Source organism: Schistocerca gregaria, chromosome 3 (assembly GCF_023897955.1).
Source record: "Schistocerca gregaria isolate iqSchGreg1 chromosome 3, iqSchGreg1.2, whole genome shotgun sequence".
Taxonomy (NCBI): domain Eukaryota; kingdom Metazoa; phylum Arthropoda; class Insecta; order Orthoptera; family Acrididae; genus Schistocerca; species Schistocerca gregaria.
Genome location: NC_064922.1, coordinates 880,773,246 through 880,796,464, shown reverse-complemented (window position 1 = coordinate 880,796,464; position 23,219 = coordinate 880,773,246). Strand labels below are relative to the sequence as shown.

At 38.6% G+C, this 23,219-nt stretch overlaps 1 protein-coding gene across 2 annotated transcripts in view; it reads right to left on the bottom strand.

Annotated features, from left to right (window-relative positions):
- Window positions 1-838: 838 nt before the first annotated feature.
- Window positions 839-23,219, bottom strand: part of LOC126355028 (uncharacterized) — a 41,927-nt gene continuing 19,546 nt past the window's right edge. Inside the window, exons 2-7 of one of the 2 annotated variants that reach the window (XM_050005174.1) lie at window positions 22,217-22,398; window positions 21,995-22,116; window positions 13,984-14,060; window positions 13,581-13,676; window positions 13,273-13,494; window positions 839-1,181 (exon numbers count right to left, since the gene is read on the bottom strand). In XM_050005174.1, coding sequence (XP_049861131.1) covers window positions 998-1,181; window positions 13,273-13,494; window positions 13,581-13,676; window positions 13,984-14,048 — 567 coding nt within the window. In that variant the 5' untranslated portion in view covers window positions 14,049-14,060; window positions 21,995-22,116; window positions 22,217-22,398 and the 3' untranslated portion in view covers window positions 839-997. The remainder of the gene's footprint in view (window positions 1,182-13,272; window positions 13,495-13,580; window positions 13,677-13,983; window positions 14,061-21,994; window positions 22,117-22,216; window positions 22,399-23,219) is intronic. The other variant, XM_050005176.1, reaches the window with a different exon arrangement.

Here is a 23,219-nt window from a genome sequence, read left to right as displayed (position 1 = left end):
AATAACAATCCTGCCAGAGCCATAAAACAATGAGTCTTTCTTCATGTGCATGGATGGTCTCATGGCTTCCAGCCCAACACATTGTATTTAGTAATACTAACATTATCTTGGAAATACTCATAGAACAAGTTTTGAGAATCTTGCTGTTCCTACAAAAATAATTGTTCTGAAAAACAGAGCTGTTTCTTGGCTAGACTAGAATTAGTCTTTAAGAAGTTGACTATATTATGACTTACTTTGGCTGTGACATTTGGTCAGATTTTGTTCTTGGGGTTCTATGGATTCTATTTCTCTTATGGTAATTAACAAATTTTGTTCTCAGATAGTCTAATTTTATATTACAATTAGTGAAAGACTGGAATATATATGAATGTAGAAACTGAAGCTGAAAAACAGCAACCATAAGTATACAAAGAACGATAAATAAATATAATGTCAAACAGTATACAATTATGTGATCCATTATGGCCTTCCAAAATGACAGGGAAGACCCTTGTCAGACATCTATTTGAATTATGGATTTTATTCTGAAAAATGAAACACACAAGCTGTATGGGTGCACAAAAAGTATCTTTCAGTCCATAAAAAAGAAACACCTAGGTGAAACTAAGTGATGAATGTGAAATGGTTATGATAAACATAAAAAAGTTATATCTAAATTTTAATACTGTGAAGTTCTTTTTTACAGGTAATACTGCAAGACACATATATATATATATATATATATATTTCCCAAAGCTAAGATGATACTGAATGATATACTTATGTATGCAAGTCTGCTGAATTCCAGCAACATAATTTCTATTTATTTGTGGATTGTTCAGGACTGGTAAATTGCTTTTAAGTAAATCTTACATAATAGTTACTCATGTGTTACGTGATGATCTGAGAGATTTCACAGTTATCTTGTACTACAGGCTTGAGAAGGTACACACATACACAGATTATTTCACTTAGCCGAAGATATATAATCATAAATTTATTTACAGTGTTCTTCTCATAGTGTGTGCTTGAAATGGTAATCAGTATCGACATAACCAGGTGGGAGCACCAGCTCTGTGTAGTGCTGCGTGTGGCGAAATCCTTGGGGTGGGACACTGCCGCGGACCACCGTGATGGGTTGTGTTGCTGGATATGGTGGATCCAGAGGCCCAGTAAAATCCTCCAGGTATAGGTCAGGACTGTTCGACAAACAAACTGTTGTCATTATGGGTTAAGTTTCTGTATGTCAGTATATCAGTGATCCTGAACAATTTGCATGAAGGTGGTGTGAGTAGTTCCTTAACACATATCACATTATGGTGAGTACAAAAACACAAAAAAATAATATCTGTTATGCACAGATATCAAATTGTTAACTAATGTAATTATTTATGACAGCTGAGACAGGGTTCAAGACACTAGACGGGCAGGTAACAATACATCTATAGTTAAGAGCAGTAACCTGAAATGAAATTAAATAAAAGGAAAAAAAAAAAACTTTGGGATATCATGTCAAGCAGTGTCACACATTAGTTTGGACAGGGAAGACGGCACAAGACAAAAGAATTATGGAGGTTACAGCATTTGAGGCAGAGGAGGGAGGAAGGGAGAGGGGTGGAAAATGTGTGAACTTAAGCCTCTGTACTAGCCATGTTTTCTTACCACCTTCCGTGTTCGCTCTGGTTCTCACCTCTTTAAGTGCCCATATCGTCCTAGTCATGATGTTCCTGTACTACCCTTCAAGTTCCTCTTTCACTATTTTCCGTGCCCTTTCATTTCTCATCCTATTTCTTCTTGTTGCTCATTTCCTACTTCTGAGGAACTTCATTTCAGATGCACAGGTCAGTATTGGGATGTAGTAACTTCTATATATTACTTTCTTGCTTTTTGGTAAGACATCTTTGCTCCAAACCAGGATCCTGACACTTTGCAGGAATGCTTCTCCCTGTCTGCCACGTTCACTGATCTCCTTTTCATTTCTTCCATTTTCCTCTATCACATTTCCCAAGTACTTGACACACGGTTTCTTATTTGATTTTTCACTTCTGATTCTTATTCTGCTGGTTGGTCCATCTTTCTTTTTAGTTGTAACCAGGATCTCACATTTATTGACATTAAATTTAATTTCATACTGTCTCATAGTTTCTTCCCAAGCATCCAGCTGTTCCTGAATCTCCTCCTACCTGTTTTCCTAGGTAATCAAGTCATCTGTGAATGCCATTGCATTTATCTTGTCTCCTCCAGTTTTTTCTGCCACCTTAATCATTATCTCATCCAAGACCATAATGAAGAGGAGAGGTGACAATGCACTCCCATGTTTCATACCATCTGTTTGCTGGAACCAATCTATCCTTTCATTTCCCACTTTCATACAACTCAGGCTTCCACAGTAAATCTCCTCCACTCTGCTTGTTGTCTCACTTTCCATTCCCTTCTTTTCTAGTGCTTCCCAGACCTTTCTTCTACAGATGCTATCAAATGCCTTCTCTATATTGAAAAAGGCTGTCAAAAAATCTCCAATTTATGGTGGTGCTCCTGGAGCTGTCTCACTGCAAATATCGGGTCAAAAGTTAATCTCCCAGGTCTGAAGCAATGCCATTCTTCTCTCAATTCATCCTTGACCCATGTTCGGAATCTACTTTCCAGGATCTTCTCATATACCTTGGCAGAGTGTGGTATCAGTGTGACTCCCCTGTAGTTTCTACAACCCTTTCTACTCCCTGGAGTATACAGGCAATTACTGCCCTCTTCCAGTCTCCAGGAACCTTCTTCTCGTTCCATACCACCATTATCACATGATACAGCCACTGAGCCATGCATGGTTTGTGTTTGCACCATATCTCATTTGACGTCAATGTTTTTACTGTACCACCACCTTGTTATGTTAATTTCAATTACTGGGGTCACTGAGTTACCGCCTTGCCTGCCTGTGAGCAGCAACAGTGGCACTTATCGATATAAGCCCTGGCATATTGTCTTTGCTGACTGCTATTACTTCCCGGTTTTTGTGTGTTGTGAGTTAGTTCGGATCTGCCACTCATTTGGAATGGGCTAGCAGTGGAGTTTGGACCTGGCAGTGTTTGAGTTGGCGTGCGACACAAGTTCAGTCGGGGCACAGCAGCAGTGAGGTCTGGACCACCATGACTCGCCCGACGCTTGCCGACACACATGGCTGGAGTGGGGAAAACTTTGGTTGGTCTGTTCGTCGGTTGGTCGTCTTGCTGGAGGATGTGTATTTGGCTGGCGATCTCTTATGGGTTGCCTATGTGTGCCGACTTGTGATTCGTCCCTGTTTTGTACGTCACTGCTGTTAGCATTGTCTAGTTCTTCATGTATGCCTCAAACTGTGTGTAGTTTGTGTGATTGTGACTGACAAGTTATTTTAAATGTTGTCAGTATACTGGCTCTGAGGAGTTGGTCAGTTAGTGTGGATCAGGCAGGAAATCTCTATGTGGCGCAGTGGACCAGGCAGTGTTGGAGTGTGTGGGAGGTGTGACAATTGCTACGGGGTTCATGGCTCACAAACCCAGTTGGCTGTTAGGGGTATTCCCATGAGCAACAATGAGTGTTCGAGTAGGCAAAAGTTTGGCCATGATCTCCTGGAGTTTAACTGATTTTGGTTATTTGAAGTCCAAGTGCACTGGCGGAATTTTCTGTCTTGTGATCATTAGCGTTCCAGTTACCTGCCCTGGCCACTGATGAAAAATTCAGGCAGTGTCCTTTCCTCATGTGGACGGCTACCCTTTTATGTTTTGGCTATGGAGTTCCTTGTGCACTGGTCGGGCGGAAAGCAAGTCGTCTTGTCGGTGGGTCCGTTGACTGCCTCTTGGTTGGGTTGCCGGCATATCGGATATAGTTGGGCTGACTACCTGTCTTCCCTAAGCGAACGTTAATATTTCAAGTGCAGTCTCACCCCAGAAACTTCTGAGAACCGCTGGCTGTACTGCATTTTCTTATTGGTGTTTGATTGTGTATCTTAATGGCTTATAGCTGATGGTTTGAATTTGTATACTTTTAGTTGGATTTTAAATAATGGACCTTCAGTTCCTTACTTGTTAAGCCTTGCATTGTTTGGGCCTTCAGGCTCACTTAAAATGTTTTTTTGGATAAAGCTTTGGGCCTTCTGAAAATTTATTGTAGTTGTGTTTTTCAATAATGGGCCCTCAACCTGTGTAAAATATTGTTTAAAGATAAAGATTTGGGCTCTCTGCCTACTAAAAATTATTTTAGTTGTTTTAAGTAATCAGCCTTCAGCTTTTTTTAAAAATTAAAGTTCTTGTCTTTCAAGTATCAGACTGTGTGGAGCCTTCAGCCTAATTGAAGATAAGGCCTTCTGCACTGTGTTTTTTGTTAATTAATTTTACCTGAACTTGTTTGCTTTTCAAGTGTTAGATACGCTGGGCCTTCAGCAAAGTTATAGAACTTACTTACATAAGGCCTTCTGGCTTCTAAATATTCTGTTTTGAGTCTGAATTTTAAGTTAATGGCTTTCAGCCATTTAAATTTAAGTGGTTATGCCCTTAAGGCATAAGATAATGTGGCCTATTCAGCCGATAACTAAGTTAAAATTTTTTTGCTGTATTGTTTGGACAACTAAATAAAGTTATATGTCTTTGAGTGTAACTGAGAGCCCCCTTTTGGACCCTTTCCACAATTCCAACTACCTGTTCTGTCCTGCAGACTTAAGCAGGGTGTTTCACTGGTAGTGGAGCGTGGTTGCGCCTGTGCTTGCTATTCTAGTTGCTGTCAGTTTCACTCTTGTTTCTGTTTGTGTTGTTGGTCCTTTGGTGGTGCTTTGGCTGTGACTTGTTTCAGGTGCTTGTCAAAATGGCAGTCAGTGTCCAGGGATCAGCCTGCTCCGGAAAGACCACCTTGCCTACGAGTTGGCAATAAGGCACCAACTGATTGAAGGAAGTGTTCCGGAATTAGTAGCCCGTTTGCGTGCTGCCATGCTGCAGCTGCTTGACATCACATGGGTGTTGGTGGATGAGATAGGAGTGGCAATTGAAATTTTGCTTAAGGCTGTCAGAGGCCTTGAAGACACTATTGTGTTTTCCTAAGAATGCAACCAATGGACAGTCAGTTGGACAGGGTGTGGGAATGTTAGTGCATTACTTCAAGACATCTTCTTCTGGTCTTAAGGTTCTGGTAGCTCTTTGGGTGTCAACTTCATCGGCTTATGAATCTTAGCTCAGTGCCTTCTTCAGTGTAGGGATGTTGGGGTGCCTATTGACATGTTTCCTCTGCAGTGTTGAAGTCCAAGCGGGTATCATGCTATTTTCATTGTTGACTTAGCAATGGTTTTGAATTGCTTGTCTTGTGGGACTTAGGTCAATCCCTTCCTGGTGTAGGGATGTCGGGTAGCCAGTGGGCATGTTCCTTCTGCAGGGGCGTGTCCGAGCAAGTGTTTCACGTACGACTTTTCTAAGCAATTGTCTTGCTTTCATTTTGGCATTTGTTGGAGTTTGAGGGGGAGGGGGGGTTGAGCATTGCGTGGCTCGTGTTTGTGCCACATCTCATTTGACATCCGGTTTTTACTGTAATACCACCTCGTTATGTTAATTTCAATTACTAGTGTTGTTGGCATACTGGCTCTGAGGAGTTGGTTGGTCGGTTGGTTGGTGTGGATCAGCCCGGAAATTTCAGCATGGCACAGTGGGCCAGGTCCACTGGCGGTCTCTACGTAGTGTCGGAGTGTGTGGGATCTGGTCCAATTGCTACGGGGTTCATGGCTCACTGACCTAGGACATCAGAGTTGAGTGGTGATTTATTTACCGAAGCCAGACTGTTCACCACATTTTGCCGTTGGTTTTCATGGTTGGCTGTTTTAGGGATATTCTCGACAATTTCCAGTGGAGGTTAGCTGTATTTTGGTTATTTGAAGTCCAAGTCCACCGTCGGAATTTTCTGTCTTGTGGCCATTAGTGTTCCGAATACCACTGATGTAAAATTCAGGCAGTGTCCTTTCCTCACCGTGTTGTTGCTGTCCAGCATGTGAGTGTGCAGTTCTGACAGCGTATGCATACTTGGTTGTGGGCGGCTACACCTTTAACATTTTGGCTTTGGAGTTCCTTGTGAACTGGTCAGGTGGAAAGCAAGTCATCTTGTCGGTGGGTCCATTGACTGTCTCTTGGTTGGGTTGCCAGAGGATTGGATATATTTGGGCCGACTACCTGTCTCCCTTAAGTGAACGTTAATATTTCAAGTTCAGTCCGACCCCCGGAAACTTCTGAGTGCCGCTGGCTGCACTGCCTTTTCTTATTGGTGTTTGATTGTGTATTTTGATGGTTTGAATTTGTATGCTTTTAGTTGGATTTTAAATAATGGGCTTTCAGCTGCTTTAAAGTTGAAAGTTCCTTACTTGTCAAGTCTTGCATTGTTTAGGCCTTCAGCCTCATTTAAAATATTTTTTGGATAAAGCTTTGGGCCTTCTGCCTTTTGAAAATTTATTGTAGTTGTGTTTTTAAGTAATGGGCCTTCAGCTGCTTTAAAATTTAAATTCCTTAGATTGTTTGGACCTTCAACCTGTGTAAAATATTGTTTAAAGAATTAAAGCTTTGGGCCTTCTGACTACTAAAAATGATTTTAGTTGTTTTAAGTAATCGGCCTTCAGCCATTTTTTAAATTAAAGTTCTTGTCTATCAAGTATCAGACTGAGTGGGGCCTTCAGCCAAACTGAAGATAAGGCCATCTGCCTTGTGTCGTTTTTCTTTTTCTTTTTTAATTAATTTTACATCCAGTCTTAAATCATGGGCCTTCAGTTGTATTTAAATTAAACTTGTTTGCTTTTCAAGTGTTAGATTTGTTGGGCCATCAGCCAACTTATAGAAGTTACTTACGTAAGGCATTCTGTTTTGAGTCTAAATTTAAAGTTTATGGCTTTCGTCCATTTTTAAATTTAAGTGGTTGTGCCCTTAAGGCTTAAGATAGTGTGGCCCATTCAAACGATAACTAAGTTCAAAAATTTTTGCTGTATTCTTTGGACAACTAAATAAAGTTAGGTCTTTGAGTGTAACTGACAACCCCCTTTTGATCCCTTTCCACAATTCCAACTACCTGTCCTGCGGACTTAAGCGGGGCGCATCAGCCACTGTTTGCAAACCTCCCCTGCTGCATTCACTATTTCAACACTTACATCAGTATCTGGTGCCTTTCCTCCTTTCACTTTGTCCTGTGCCATTCCCAATTTCTTTCAATGTAAGGTCCACCCCATTACCTCCCCTCCCCCATCCTAGAGTTAATTTCTGTTTCTTTTAGTCTCATATCTTCATCTCCAAGTTGGTTTGGATTTTACAAGTGATTAAAGAATTTCTTCTAACTTACCTTCAGTGTCTCTTTGTTATTAACCTTCCCATTTCTATCCATTTTTGTCCTGTCTCAAAACGTCTCCGCTTTCTTTTGACTATTCTATATACAACTTTCTGATTTCCTCTGCTGTATTGCTCCACCATCTTCTTTGTCTCTTTCTTCTTTTTCTTATCTCCTCTCCTGCTAATTCATTCCATTCTCAGAAATGCAGTCTGCAGGCCTTGTTCCTCCTTCCCACTGCCTCTTTGACTCTTTCATTCCACGGTGGTGTCTTTTTCTGCCACTTGTCCTTCAGCATACAGTGACTACAGCTTTTAACACAGCACTTTTAAATTGTCCTCATTCCTCTTCTCCTAGTTTTGGTTCTTCATATTGTAGTGATTTGAGAGGCCGTAGATCATGGTCTTATAGTAGCATTTTCGCTTCCTGTGCACAGGTACCCGGGTTCAATTCCCGGCAGGGCCAGGGATTTTTTTTCCTGCCTCAAGATGACTGGGTGTTGTTGTGTCATCTTCGTCATCGTCATCATTCATCCCCATTATGGTAGGAGAAAGGCAATGGCAAACCACCTCCGCTAGGACCTTGCCTAGTACGGTGGTGCGGGTCTCCCGCATCATCCCCTATGCTCCTCGGAATATGGGACATCATCATCATCATCATCACCAGTGATTTGAGAATTTCTGTGTAAATTCTGCCGTCTAAAACACAAGATATTCTAGATATAAGTGTGGGATTGTAGAATCATACCTACTGTGCGTCACATGTTTGTGTGTGCAGGTTTAATTATTAGTAATGAGGAATACATTGTTTGACCTGGATCCAGGGCTGGGGCTCAGGTCATGGAAATACCTTAGGAGGCCATTTTCCTTATAAGTATGTTCACTTTACGCACAAATATATCCACAAAGGAATGGTTGTTGCTTGAAGAACCAAGCTCAGCTACTATTAACCCACAATTCCGAGATTAAATATTTATAGATTCGGGAAGTGAAGTATCACTCATCTTGAATGCATTCTTTAACTTGATACAGAATAAACAGCACTTAACGTTATTGCCAGTGACTGGAGTATACATAAATGGGATAATGGGAACAAAAAGTAAACTTGTAAAATATGAAAATCACGCGAAGTGCAGTATTGGAAATATATTATTTTGTCAAATGCTATTAACAGTAGAGAATATTAATAGAGATGTACTGTTTGGTTTAAATTGGTTGTTAGAATTTAAAGTCATCTTAAACTTTGACAAACGTTGTTTTGGTAAAGGGGACAGCAGATGCTGGACACCTTTTGTGACAAATAGTTACTTTGTGGAACAAACAACTGAGTGTCAGTGTCTGTGATTAACACCTATAGCTCAATTATCACCAAAAATCAATCATTTTGATCAAGGAACACATCGAGCTAATATACAAGACAAGATTTATATAAAATTTTTAAAGGAGTATGAAGTAGTGTTTTCCAACTGTCCAGGTAATATATTTGTAAGTTCAAAATCAAAGATGACACTCCATTCTTTTGCAAATGGTATCCAATACCAGTGAGTTTGAAGGGAGCAGTTTGGGATGAGATTAACAAAATTATTTATAATAATATTATAATAGAACAAAGTTCCTAGTAATAAATGATACCCTGGTTGTGGTGAAGGAAACTACAGGTGGGGTACAATTAGTTTTAGACGCTCGAACATTGAACCGACATATAGAGACCAACTGATTAATATTGACAAATTGTTGTCCAAATTTAAAAAGGCAAGACTCTTTAGCATGATGGATTTGACTGTGGGATGTTGACAGATAAAATTACATCCAGAATCCAAAAAGTATACAGCCTTTTTGTTTGATGGAAAATCCTATCATTTCAAATGTATTGCCATTCGGATTTAATATCTCTGTGTCCATATTTATAAGTGTGTTAAGATTTGATAATATGATATATGTAAACGATATCCTAATAATATCAGCTACTTGGGAGGAACATTGTCTAACTTTGTGCAAGACTCTGAAAAAATTTAAAGAGAAAGCTATTACAGTGAAGTTGACATAATCATTTTCTACGTACCAAGAACTTAAGTTCTTAGGGCATATTGTAGGGGTAGAGGGAATTAGACCAGACTCTGAACATATAAAAACTATCAAAGAATGTCCGCACTCCAGAAATGTAAGACAATTAAAAGGATTTATAGGTATGGCCGGATACTATCGATGGTACGTAAGAGGACAGGGGTTAAATGACCTGAGACATTTATGTTTATTAAAAAAGGGAGTACTGTGGACATGGGATCAAGGTGCAAATGATGCATTTGAAAATGTTAAAAGAGCGCTTATTGAGGCACTCGTATTACATCATCCAATTTCGAAATGCATCTGACTACGGTATTGGTACCGAACTTTTCCAAGGAGAATGGGTACTGAGTAATGTAGGACACAGAACCATAGCTCTTGCTAGCTGTAGCCTAAATAAGCATGAACTAAATTACACAGCTACTGAAAAAGAACTATCGGCGATTATGTGGAGTATTCAAAAGTTTCAAACACCAGTATGGGGATCACAAATCCATATTTGTACTGATCAGCAAGCTTTACCCTTTCTGATGAGCAGTCGATTACTACACAGTAGGTTGATGTGCTGGATGCAAGATGCAATTCGTAAAAGGTTCCGAAAATATAGTACCTGATGCATTATCGAGTCTACCCATAGGAATAGAAGACTTGAAAGGTATCGAAGGGCCCAGCATTATTTTTGCCGTTAATTTTATGTCAGCAGAATATCCGAATACCAGGTTCAAAGAATAACAGAGAATATCCATCATGATCTTTATTTCACAGAAATATTTTCTATGTATATCCAGAACTTGTTACCTCCTAATCAATTGGGGAAATTGTAGATCATAACTTGTTTTGGAGGGACAGTGTAACATCACAGCGTTGGCATTTATGTATTCTGAAGGTAATGGAAGACGAACTTGTATGGACACTTCAGAATCAAAAAATGCATATAAATAAATTTATACAAATATGAAATTCATATGAATAAATTTTATCATTTCAAGAAACTAGGGCATAAAATAGCATTATTGATTAGAACTTGTGGAACTTGCCAGAAAGTAAAAGAGAGTAATACTCACGTGAAATGCAGAATGTATCCACTTATCCCTAAGTCATTACACGACCTTACAGCCATAGATTTCTTTGGACCAGTTCCACAAGGAAAGGGAGAGTATCACATATTTTGGTTATCATATATTGCTGGTCAAAACACATGAAACTATATTCTATTAAAAGAGCAAATACGCAGATGGTTATACACTGTTTACAACAAAACTTTCTAGAGGTAGGTAAACCGAAATGGTTTCTTACAGATAATGGACCACAATTTGTGAGAAACGAATTTAGAGAATTCCTAGCATGGGAAAGTATTCGATAAGTGTTAATATCCAATTATAACCTGTGATCAGATCCATCTGAATGTGTACTGAACGAAATTAGGAAATTATGTCATACATACTGCCACGAAAAACATACTTTGAGGGCAATGAAAATTAATGACTTTGAACTTATCCTAAATGAACTACCCCATTTATTGACTGGGTTGACATCTTTAGATGTTATAGGCAAACATTTTGTAGGAGAACCTTTAATTAAGTATTTTTTTGGCCTGAACAACCTAGTGTTAATTATGAAGTAAATCAGAAAGTACTTTCTAAGAATTTAAATGAAAAGGCGCAACAAAGAGTAAGTAAGCATAATAAAAAGGCCAGGGAACCTCAGTACCAAGTTGATGACCTGGTTCTTATAAAACATCTTCCCAGCTCGACGCTGAGGAAAGAGACCATACCGGGTACAAACTGTGGTCCATCCTAAGACGTTATTTTTAGTAGATCCCACAACTGGATTACAGAAGGGGAAATACAATGTAAAGGATGTAAAACTGTATATCCCCCATGGACGCTAATATTCTGAGTTAATGGACAGAGTAACGACCATCGGATACCGAGTTGTTTTCAGTGTTTTTTCCAAATACTTTCCCGCACCGAATTCCTTTAAAATCTAAAACCATCCTATAATCTTATTGTTAAAAAAAATGAATGTGGTCATTAAAAAAAGAACAACTTAAGAGAATCACAAAAAAGTGATGTCTAGACAAAATAAATTGAATAGAGCGTCATACAGTGTGTCCCAAAAAGAATAACCCGACTTTAAATGAATTATTTATTAGGAAGAAGGGCTTAATACCAACAAATTGCATAATAAATTACTCAGAAAAGACAGAATTTTATAAAAATCCATCATAAATGTTCAATATGTCCTCCATTGGCTGCATGGACAACATCTAGCCGATAGCCGATTTCATCACAAACCGAGCATAAGATGTCTCTGTCACTGAAGCTACAGAAGCTGATATTCTGGTTTTTAGTTCATCAATGCCATGAGGTAAGGGAGGAACTAATACACACTGTTTAACATATCTGCACAGGAAGAAATCACATGGTGTTAAGTCAGGGGACCTAGGAGGCCAAGAGTATAAAGCCTGGTCCTGTGGTCCTGTATACCCTATCCAACATTGAGGCATGTTGCCATTGAGGAAACTGCGCACATTGTTGTGCCATTGCGGTGGTGTTCCATCTTGCTGATAGACGAAATTGTCAGAGTCAGGTTGTGGGAATAACCAGTTCCGTAGCATTGCAAGATATGATTGTCCTGTTATGGTTTCTTCCTCAAAAAAGTAGTGTCCATAATCCTTGCTTTGCAAAACAGCACAAAAAACACTCACTTTTGGTGAATCACGTTCGTGTTCAATTGTTTCATGAGAATTTTCAAGCCTCCCTATATATGCACATTACGACGGTGAACCTTACTGCTAATATGGAAAGTTGGCTCATCACTGAATATCAACCATCACATAAAAGTGTTATGTTCCATGTCCTCTAGAATAGCATTGCTGAAGTCCATTCGCTCTTCACTTTGTCAGTATGTCAAAGAGCGTGTACCAGTTGTAATTGGTATGGTTTGAGAACTAAACGTTGCCATAACACATGTCACACTGTCACGTCTGGTGTTGCAAGTTCTTGGCTAGCATGATGCGTAGACTTGTGGGGTCTCCACTCAAATGCTCATTGGATTTGTTCCTCTGTTTATCCAGGAATGCATGGCCTCCATATCACTGAACATGTGAAAAGTGTTTATGGAAACAATCATTACAATTCACCTGGCACTTCTTCCTAGATGATGGTTGCTCAACTAATTCGAAAGAGTGTGCAGCAGAATTGAAGCAATAAGCAGGAGAATACATTATTACTTTCCCTCCATCACAACAAATAAGTCTCAGTTAATTTAAGGTCCTATCTTGTATACTCTACAAGCCACCTTACAGAGTGTGTGCAAAGAGTAACTTTGTTCCCATACTCCCCATTTTTTTGTGCCCTTCCTGAATGGTGCATGGGAAGTGCTGTAGTCACAAGGCAGTGGAATCTCCAATGGAATGGGAAGAACCAATCAGAGACCGCGGTCAGGGAGGACGCAAGGTCAAAGCAAGGAACAAACAAGAAGTGTCATAGTGTTCTAGGTTATCACACGAGATGGACAAGTGAACGACAAATAAATTACAAAGAGTGACCAAGCTAGACACCAAGACTATGCAGTAACATAGTAGAGACAATCTGGGGTCAGGTGTGGTAGCAACTATACACAACAGAAGCAAAAACCAGACTGATGGATCAGAAGTTGTGCAGCTGTAATTATCTTGGCTGCAGTGAGAGCTGTAGGCCGAAGCATTCATGGGAGGAACTACAGGTGATTCTATCTTGGCTGTTGCAGTGTTTCATAAGCACTGCCACTGCCTATTGGTCATCTTGTTCAATTTAGTCTGGTGGGCATTCAACGCAACAGCATGGGCTTGGTTTTCAGAGTGTTTTTGCTACTTCTAAACTGCAAAAGTTTAAATTGCCTCAGGTGTAAGTAATAAGCAAGCAGTCATTCCGACCTTGTTATGAATGCTGTGGCACGCAAATGTGAACCCTTGTTGCTGTAATCGATCTTGGGCTGTATTATTCCTCCAGGTCCACTGACAGTGCTGATTGGTGGACTGCTGGGAGTAGCCACATTGTGGATGCGGATCAAATTTTGTTGCTTTCTTTTGAAGTATGCCACAGCATATGAGAGTGCAGATGTCAGCACAAACAGGGCAATCAGTGTAATGCCTAACCTGTGTTGAAAATCACTTTATTATTCACAAAACAGTAAAAGAATGTCATTTATATTTTTTATGTGTTATATTTTAATTGAGATTACCAGAAGTACCAGGTTTCCCAAAGTTCTTCGTGCCTTCTGTTGTACACACAGCACCGATATGTGTTATTACAGCAGTATGGGATATCTGTTGAGCACCTGTTTGGAAAAAAAAAATAGTAAAATGATCATTTATCAGTATCAATATATTTCAGTCAATTGTGTGTAAATGTTACAAAGGTTTTCTATCTTGGTAATTAAATTAATATAACAATAAGAATTCTAATAGCCGTAAGTTTATTTTGTATAGCTCATAGCACTCAGCTACAGCAAGTGTACATCAAAACAAATCACAAATACTCAATTGTCTGTACCAACACACTATGTGGTAACAATGATACAAATCATCAGAGTCCATTTTTCGCTTTTATTTTAGATAAAATGGAGTTTCTGTCCTAGCACTTACTTTGTTGATATAACAATGTTAGCCAGAAGTTCAATAGCCCTGCAGTCATAAACTGTTTGTGCCATCAACAGATGAACCTGAAACATTAATGAAATCTGAAATACAGAAGTCATAAACAGATAAAAATTTGGTAACTATTATTACTGACAGTAATTGCTTAGTGTAGCAGCTGGTTCTATATTGACCAATCCTAGATTCTTCCCACAAACCAGAAAGTCCTCTGACATTCAGGGAGCCAAGGAATATGATGAGACTGCTAGGAAAAATCAAAAGGCAAGAGACTGAAAATAAGTTTAAAGGAACACAGAAATGAGACAATATTACAGAGCCTGACATAAGTTTTGTGGAGGCAAATATTCAAAAATCCCATCTCTTTCAAAACAATTGGTATGCACAACATTTGAGAATAGAAAATTATGTTATATGAACATAATAAAGGGAAACATTCCACATTGGAAAAATATATCTAAAAACAAAGAAGCTGTAACTTAGCAAACGAAAGCGTTGGTATGTTGATAGAGACAATATAAACAATAAAAACACACACACAAATTTCAAGCTTTCACAACCAACGGTTGCTTCGTCAGGAAAGAGGGAAGGAGAGGGAAAGACGAAAGGATGTGGGTTTTAAGGGAGAGGATAAGGAGTCATTCCAATCAATCCCGGGAGTGGAAAGACTTACCTTAGGGGGGAAAAGGGACAGGTACACACACACACACACACACACACACACACACACACACACACACACACACACACATGTGCGATGGATGTGTGTGTGTGTGTGTGTGTGTGTGTGTGTGTGAAACTGATCAATATTAGGGTTTAAAATAAAAGCAACTGATGGTCAGAAAAATAATCTATCCATGGTTCACAATAACAAAGTGCCAGGACACACTAGTTATTGTCAGGGGTCTGATCAAACATTCTGAAGTGACTTTTGTAAAATTTCTTATTTATGATCACAGCAGAACCTATGATAGGACACTTCTTAATCTATACTAATAATAAAAGTATAAAAACCATTGTGTCTGTCTCTTTGAACATGCTAACTCTAAAACCGCCAGACATATTTTCATGGGGTTTTCACAGTTAACTTGGGTGTAGCTTGGGACAACATAGTTTTATTTCATCAAAATCATATCATGCAAAAAAATCATAACTTAGTTTTATCCTACTTATATTATAAATGTGAAAGTAATTCTGTTATGTTTTCATGACTAAACCAATGAAGTGATTTTGATGAACTTAGCTCGCTCCTGCCCATGCCCTTATGTACGGACTACTTGGCAGTGACACTGTGACTGCCACACCATTGTGCGTTAGAACAACTTCGGAGGGGAGAGAGCAGGGCACACGTCACATGCTATGCTTACCTTAACAGACACACACATGAGGTCAGCTAATGTTATTGTACTTATAGTAGCTTATTTAATCACAATTATTCATCATAAAAAACTACTGATACACAAGTGCAACTGTAGGTAACAGCTAGTTTGGAGTAAGTAACCAAATGTGTGTGTGGACTGCAAAATTCTAGGCAGGCAGCATACAGCGGTGTCTGAATGGAGTCTACAGACACAGAAGTAATATCTGGTGTGCCACACATAAATTTGATAAGGTTATCTATTCACGTTATACAGCAATGACCTAGCAGCTTATTGCATTCTATGGCTTTTCACAGAAATAGTTATCTACAGTTTTTATCTAATAACAACATGATTAATACCCATTTAAGGTCCTGACAAACAGATCTTAGTGTAAAGAAATGTCAAATTGTGCACTTTATATTTCTATATATAAGGTATCACAACCAGTCAGTCATATAATACAAGTACCTAGGAGTGACAATGTTTAAAGATACAGTCTGTTCTCTTTTAATTGGATGGATAAATCTACTCACCAAGCATCAGCAGGAAAACACAGATATAAAAGGTATTACACATACATGCTTTCAGAGCCAGTGGCAACTACTTCTGGCAGAATGCTTGAATGGGAAGGAAGAAGGATAAAGGAAAAGGACCAATGATCTTTAGGAAAAGGGGTAGAGTTCAGAGAAGTCACCCAGAACCCCAAGTCTGGAGAGATATACCAGACAGGATGAGAAGGAAAGACTGATCGTTGGGGACTACACTGGACAAGATTTTTGTTAGTGTATTCTATTACAGTTTTCTTTTTGTGTTTTATTACTTAGTTTGTTTTCTTTATATAATTTCTAGACAGCGTTTTGAAATAATCTCATCTGGTGCAGTCCCCAACAATCAGTCTTTCCTTCTCATCCGGTCTGGTAAGTCTCACCTGACCCATGGTTCTGGGTGACTTTTCCAAACTCTGACCCATTACCTAAACCTCACCAGCCATTTTTCTTCACCCTTCCTCCTTCCCCTTCAACCCTTCTGCCAGGAGGAGGAGCCACTGGCTCTAAAAACTTCCATATTTTTTTATCTATCCAATTACATTATAGTATGTCTCCTTTGTTTGACTCTGTAAAATTGAGACAGAGGTGAAGAAAATTGCAGTTTTCTATTCGTTGGTAGGGTAGTGAAAAACCATAGTTTTTCAACAAAGAGAGATCTGTAATACTATTTAAGACACGTCCTCATTTAACATTGTTACCAAAAGTCTTGAAAAGTACTTCACTGATTTATATCAAATTTTTGCGTGATACTCTAATAAACATGTTATATAAATGTAATACATTCGATATATAATGAAGGAATGTTGTCAGAAAAAATCTCAAAACATTCTTGACCAATTTATTTCAACTTTTTACATGATACACTAATAAACATGCAAGCGGACATAGGCTACATACTTTTTAAATGATAGTGTACAGGTTTTCTGCTAAAACCAAATGTGAAAAAGAAAATGCTGTGTTGTGAAAATGTGCTGTTTCATTTTCTTTTTTGCAGTCAGTTTTAACTACAACAGCTGACTGTTTAAACCATTAGACTAATTGTTTCCCCAAATATATATTCTTTCAACAGTGTTCTATTTTGTTTTCTTCCTAACTGTCAGTTTTACAGAAAACAGAAAAGTTGTATTTCGGGCTTATTGAGTTATGATTAGAATACTGCAATGGAATCTGAATCATCCAAATTTTGTAACTCTACCCATTTGCAGATTAAAACTATTTGTAATACTGTCACTGAAGCCCCTATCCTCACAGGCCCATCAGCTGGAGATCTCTCTCTCACACCTCATATACCAATAATCCCAACTGATCTACTTCCTATTCAGTATAAGTGACTTCAATTCCTAATCAGTCTTCCAGTCCCGTACACATTTAGCAATTGTGAAGCATTGTTAGCTTCACTGATTTATTACACAAATGTGTACTGCATTTAGAGGGATACTCATTAAATGTGTATGATCCATACCACATCAGACAAATAGGGGACATCAGTCATAGACGAAGAAGTGGGAATTTTCACAAGTTTGTTTGACTGGATATTCTGTGAAATTTTGAAAAATCTTATCTGGAAGAAGTTCAGAGAAAGGCATCATACAGCTCGATAAAACCCACTTGCAAAATTTCAATAATCAATTTTTGCAACAGAAACTATGAACATTCTGCAGAAATTACGAAATTAGAAGTCAGCTAATAACTCTCACAGATGAATAGAATGTGAAAAAACCCTTATATATGGTTGATCAGAAAGTTCATTCTGCCATGCACTTTGTACTAATTTGCAGTGTATGAAAGCAGATGTGTAATAGAGGTGCTTCAAATTTTAGCTGATTCACATGTGTTAAAACTTGAAAATTTTTGCAAAGTAGTAAGGACTCTGATGGGGGAAAAAGTCTGTGCTACTGAAATCTTTCTGAGGGAATGAGCTAACATATCTCTCAGAATTTCTACATGAGACTGTATCAAAGTTGCTTTTGCACAACAGTAATCACCCTGAGTAATTCTGTGCTGTAATTATTTAAGTTTTACACATGATATTTTGATGGCTGACTTCTTCCCATCTACTTCACATGCTGTGAGTTTTGCTATTATTTGTACTCTTTGCCTGAACTCCAACCAGACCGTGAAATTTTTCCAGTCTTGCACCATTATTTATAGCCCAGTTTATAACTGGCTATGAACAGCAGCATGAGGCCAACAGAATACGAAGAAATTAACATTGTAATGATGTTGAAATTGATTTTCTACAAATAAATAAGGGTTATAATGAAGAAAGACTATGAGTTTGTAGATGTCAAGTGGGGAGAGTAAGACATCCAAGTAAAATTCATTTCTAATCCTATAGAGGCTTTCATCTCAATACTACACTCTTGTCTGCTAAAGAAAATAAATTTATATGGACTGTTTTACTGGACCTGTGACTGAATTGAGTATTATTTGTTCAGAATATTACTCTACATGGAGTGTTCTCAATAGGCACAGAAAGAATTGTAGTGTTGTTCCAGTGTAGCCTTAAGCAGGCATTGCTGGCAAGGATAAATGATGAGTAGGAACATAACATTAGCTGTAAATATAAGTCAGAAATAGAGTGAATATGAGTCTAATGTCGTGGGCTAAATATTTTGCAAATCATGGCCACCTTTCTTCCATCACACTGTTTGTCTGCAAGTATGATGAGCCTGAGAAATGAGGCCCTGTGGTCCCTTCATATATGTCAGCTTGTTTTCCTTTACTGAAGTGTGCAGGAGTGTAAGGCTAATCGTGACTTAGTGCGGAAGCTGAGTACATGGTCTTGCTGTTGTAAAATAGACAAGTGAAATGATCAGTTGTAGGAATCAGATAGCATTTAACGAAGGTGTGTTTTGGAGATTGTGGAGAGTGCAATACGAGGATTAAGTGATGCAGTATATACAACTGCAAATGAGTGAGGAGTGATGTCTGGAATAAGTTCCATGCTATGGTTCACACTTCAGACAAAAAAACACAATTTCTGTGCAGTGCAAACAAATTGGTTATGTTCTTGTTTTATCCACGTCCACCAGGAGAAAACATACGAGCTGCATCAAATGAAAACTAGGCACAGAGTAGAGTAACATTACTGTTATGTCCCTGCAATCAAAAAGCACACTATTTCCACATTCTTTTGGTCATGGCAACTTGCATTTATGGACTGACAGCGAGTTGTGCAACTTACAATTCATTTTTTTAATTTTTTCGAAGACAGTTGTAAATTTATTTTATAATTAATCAACATTTAGAGAAAGCACTTCGTCCATGTATCATGTTTTCTTGAACATTCATCACAGATTTGGTAACACCTCAAAAGTCTGTGTATGCTAACATAACTGTTACACATCCCATAAATATGTACAGTGGAACCTTAGATAGCAAGTGTGAAACACTTGTTAATTGAAACAATTCATCCCATATAAATGAATTTAAAATACTATAATGCCTCCCATGCAGAAAAAGTACTAAAATTTTTATCTTATTCAGGCCTTTTATTCAAAGGAAATTATACATACAGTATTATATACTTTAATAGTCACGATACATAAATAATTCTTTTTTACTAGGAAGCTGTCTATAGTTAATTGTTTTGGCCAACACTTCAACACTTGGCAAAAATGTGATACAGCATTATTGTCAAATTTGTAGCACGCATAGCCACTGCTTTATTGGAGTGATGAGTTTCAGTGTAATGCAACTGATTCCCATGCTTTCAGCATTTCTCTTATTGGGCCAGAAGATTGCTGCTTTGCTATTACTGCCTCTTCCTCCTCTTCCTCTGAAGAACTCTTCTCCACAACTTTGTGCTGTGAAATACACTGCAACTCCATAAGTTCTTTGGAGGTCATTTCCTGGCTGTGATCTTCTACCAGCTCATCAATCTCATTGTTATCCACTTCTAGTCCCAAGCTCTTGACCAAAGGCACAATTTCATTGACTACAGGCCCCACAGAGACTGACTCAAATGCCACATTTGACAGTGCACTCAGTCCAAAGCTTCTTCCAAGCAGAACTGGGAGTTCTCTACGGAACCCCTTCCCATGCCTTTTTTTTATCATGCATGCAACATTCTTAATGTGATATTTCCAAAACACCCTGAGAGTGAGATTGGTAACTTCAATCAACTCACTGCAATGCTCAAAGAGTGCTATAGTGTAGAGCTTCTTAAAATTAGAAATAATTTGGATCCATAGGCTGGCATAATGGTGTGGTTTTAAAAGGTGGAAATTGGATCTTAATGAACTCAAATTCTTCAAGGAGGTGGTCGTGTAGGCCTGGAGAATGGGCAGGAGCATTGTCCATAACAAGTAACACACGGAATGGTAGATTCATCTCAAGCATATAGTTTTTTCATCAAAAGACAAAACACTTCATTGATACAATCACAAAGAAATCCCATGTCACCCAAGCCTTGTTGTGGGACCTCCACATCACATTTAATCTGCTCTTCAGCATTTAATACTTCTTGAAGGTTCATGGAATTTCTGAATGGTAAACAAGTAGTGGTTTAATTTGCAAAATGCTGCCTTTATAGGCACAGAGTAGCAGTGTGAGATGGTCTTTCATTGACTTGTGACCAGGCAATGCATTCTCGTTTGTTGTTATAAAGGTACACGTTGACTTCTTTCTCCACAGTATACCCGTCTTGTCACAATTAAAAATCTGTTGCAGCAGATAATCATCTTGAAGTTCCTGATGAAGTTCTCTACTGCCTTTGTGTTGGAGTTGGCTGCTTTGCCATACTTCACAACATACTGGATGCCAGTTCTTTCCTTAAACTTCTTGAACCACCCATGGCTTCCCTTAAACAATTCTTCGGCTGCTGATGATCCTGGGGCCTTCCTAACAAGGTCCATAAAAATCATTCTTGCCTTCTGACAAATGATGTTCTCGTTAATAGTGTCACCTTCCAATTGCTTTTCATTTATCCATATAAGGGGCAACCTTTCGACATTGCACAGAATATGAAACCATTGTTTAGATACTCTTGTCACTCCTTGAAGCATCTATTTCCTTAATCTTGTCCTTGTTCTTGAGGATGTAGACTCATTGTGTGTTCATGCTAAATCAGCAACGCTCACACCATGTTCACATTTTTCAATGACTTTACATTTCATTTCAAAGGTAATTTTCTTTCTTATAAGGTCATCTTCTTGTAGCTCTATCTTTGGGGACATTTCTGTGAAGGTTATTAAAATTTGCACACTAAGAAACTCTGTGTAAACACAAGTTTACAAAAATGTATGACCACAAGCTGTACTAAGATGGTAACAGAAAGAGTGCTAAATGCAGACTGCAGTATGTACTAAAGGCATTATGCACATACTGCTTCTGATAATGAAACATATTCATATTGTTGAACGTTTCCGCCGTCATGTAGGAATGGCTGGTGGTGCCACACTAAATCGTCACTCATTATGCGAAACATCGCTCGTTAAGTGCACTCTCCTTTATACATGGGTCAGATCCACTTTTGCCCAACAACAAACTCAAGTGATGAGTTCCCATTTAAATGGGTGGCGGCAGAGACTCACAAGACAAGTCTCTGAGCACATGGACAGAGATGATGTTATAGGATTTGCTCATGTCTTTAAAGTGGGTATACAAAGCTAATATCTGATCTCTAGTTGTAAACTCATGATTTTTTATTGGGGGAAAAATTGTGTATGACAAACTGGCTATCTCTGCAGCTTTCTTTGTATACTAGTCAAATGAAAAAATTTCAACTTGAAGTGGAATAAAAAAATTAAGTAGTTTCATCATTACACATGGGAATGAGATAACTCTAATGTTAAGAGTAATTAAAATATGACTGAAACATACCAATTAGTCACATATATACCCTGGAGGAACAGTATAGGACTTTGTACACAGTGGATCACTGTTAATACAATTGTATCATAATTATTGAGTCTAAGGTGTTTCATGTTTGCTGTTAGCTTATTCTGAATATAATGTATGAAAGGAGTACTGTGGCATACAATTTTCATACATTCACTGCTTTTGCATTATAAGAAAGCTTTGAAAAATTAAAAATAAATCATTTGAATAGCTTTTAGACAGAAGCCATGTAAAAACTGATGTTCTAACCTTTTTATGAGTTCTGATGTTTGATAATGTGGACCTTTGATCAAAATTGCTGACTGGCAAACTCTTCAAAGTAGTCACACTATGCACTTAGCTCAAGGGTTGTTGTTTCCTCATGTAGATCACTACAATGTATAAAAAATAAATGTTAGCACAGATTGGTGGTCAGCCTGACAAAAACTTTCATTGAGTAATATGTCAATGTTAGTGCAATCACAAACTTACCAAATCTGATATAGCTGCTTCTCATCTTAGCATATGACTTCCCCAAGAGCTGCCAAAATTAGCACTGCTATCGGACTTTTCACACTTCTTTGTGTCTTTCTTCATATCCTTCTTTTTACCTACTATCATACATGCAACGTGAATGTGTGTGATTGCAGCAAGTATTGGGGAGCGCTGACCACCTATTTGAAAGAATAGAACACACGGTCAGTCGGACATTAAGTATAGTATAGGAAGATTGAGAACACCAGCCTTGCTAACAGAGTTTCAACGAAAATCATAATTTGCAGCACTGTCATCAGAACAGATTATGCCCCCCCCCCCCCCCCCCCTGGTTTTGAAGTGAGAGAAATGACTTAACAAAAGACTTTGAGGGTTCTACAATATGTAATCAAAAGTATCTGGACACCCCTAAAACATATGTTTTTCATATTAGGTGCAATGTGCACAATTACTCCATATCAGCGACCTCAGCAGTCATTAGCCATCATGACAGAGCAGAATGGGGTGCTCCGTGGAACTCACAGACTTCGAACGTGGTCAGGTGATTGAGTGTCACTTGTGTCATACATCTGTGCACGAGATTTCCACACTCCTAAACATCCCTAGGTCCACTGTTTCCAGTTTGGTAGTGAAGGGAAACGCACAGCACAAAAGCATACAGGCCGACCTCATTTGTTGACTGACAGAGACCGCTGACGGTTGAAGGAGGTCATAATGTGTAATAGGCAGACATCTATCCAGACTATCACACAGGAATTCCAAACTGCATCAGGATCCACTGCAAGTACTATGACAGTAGGCGGGAGGTGAGAAAACTTTGATTTCATGGTCGAGTGGTTGCTCATAAGCCACACATCACGCCGGTAATGCCAAAGTACGCCTTGCTTGGTGTAAGAAGCATAAACATTGGATGATTTAAAGTGGAAAAAACATTGTGTGGAGTGACGAATCATGGTGCACAATGTGGCGATCTAATGGCAGGGTGTGGGTATGGCGAATG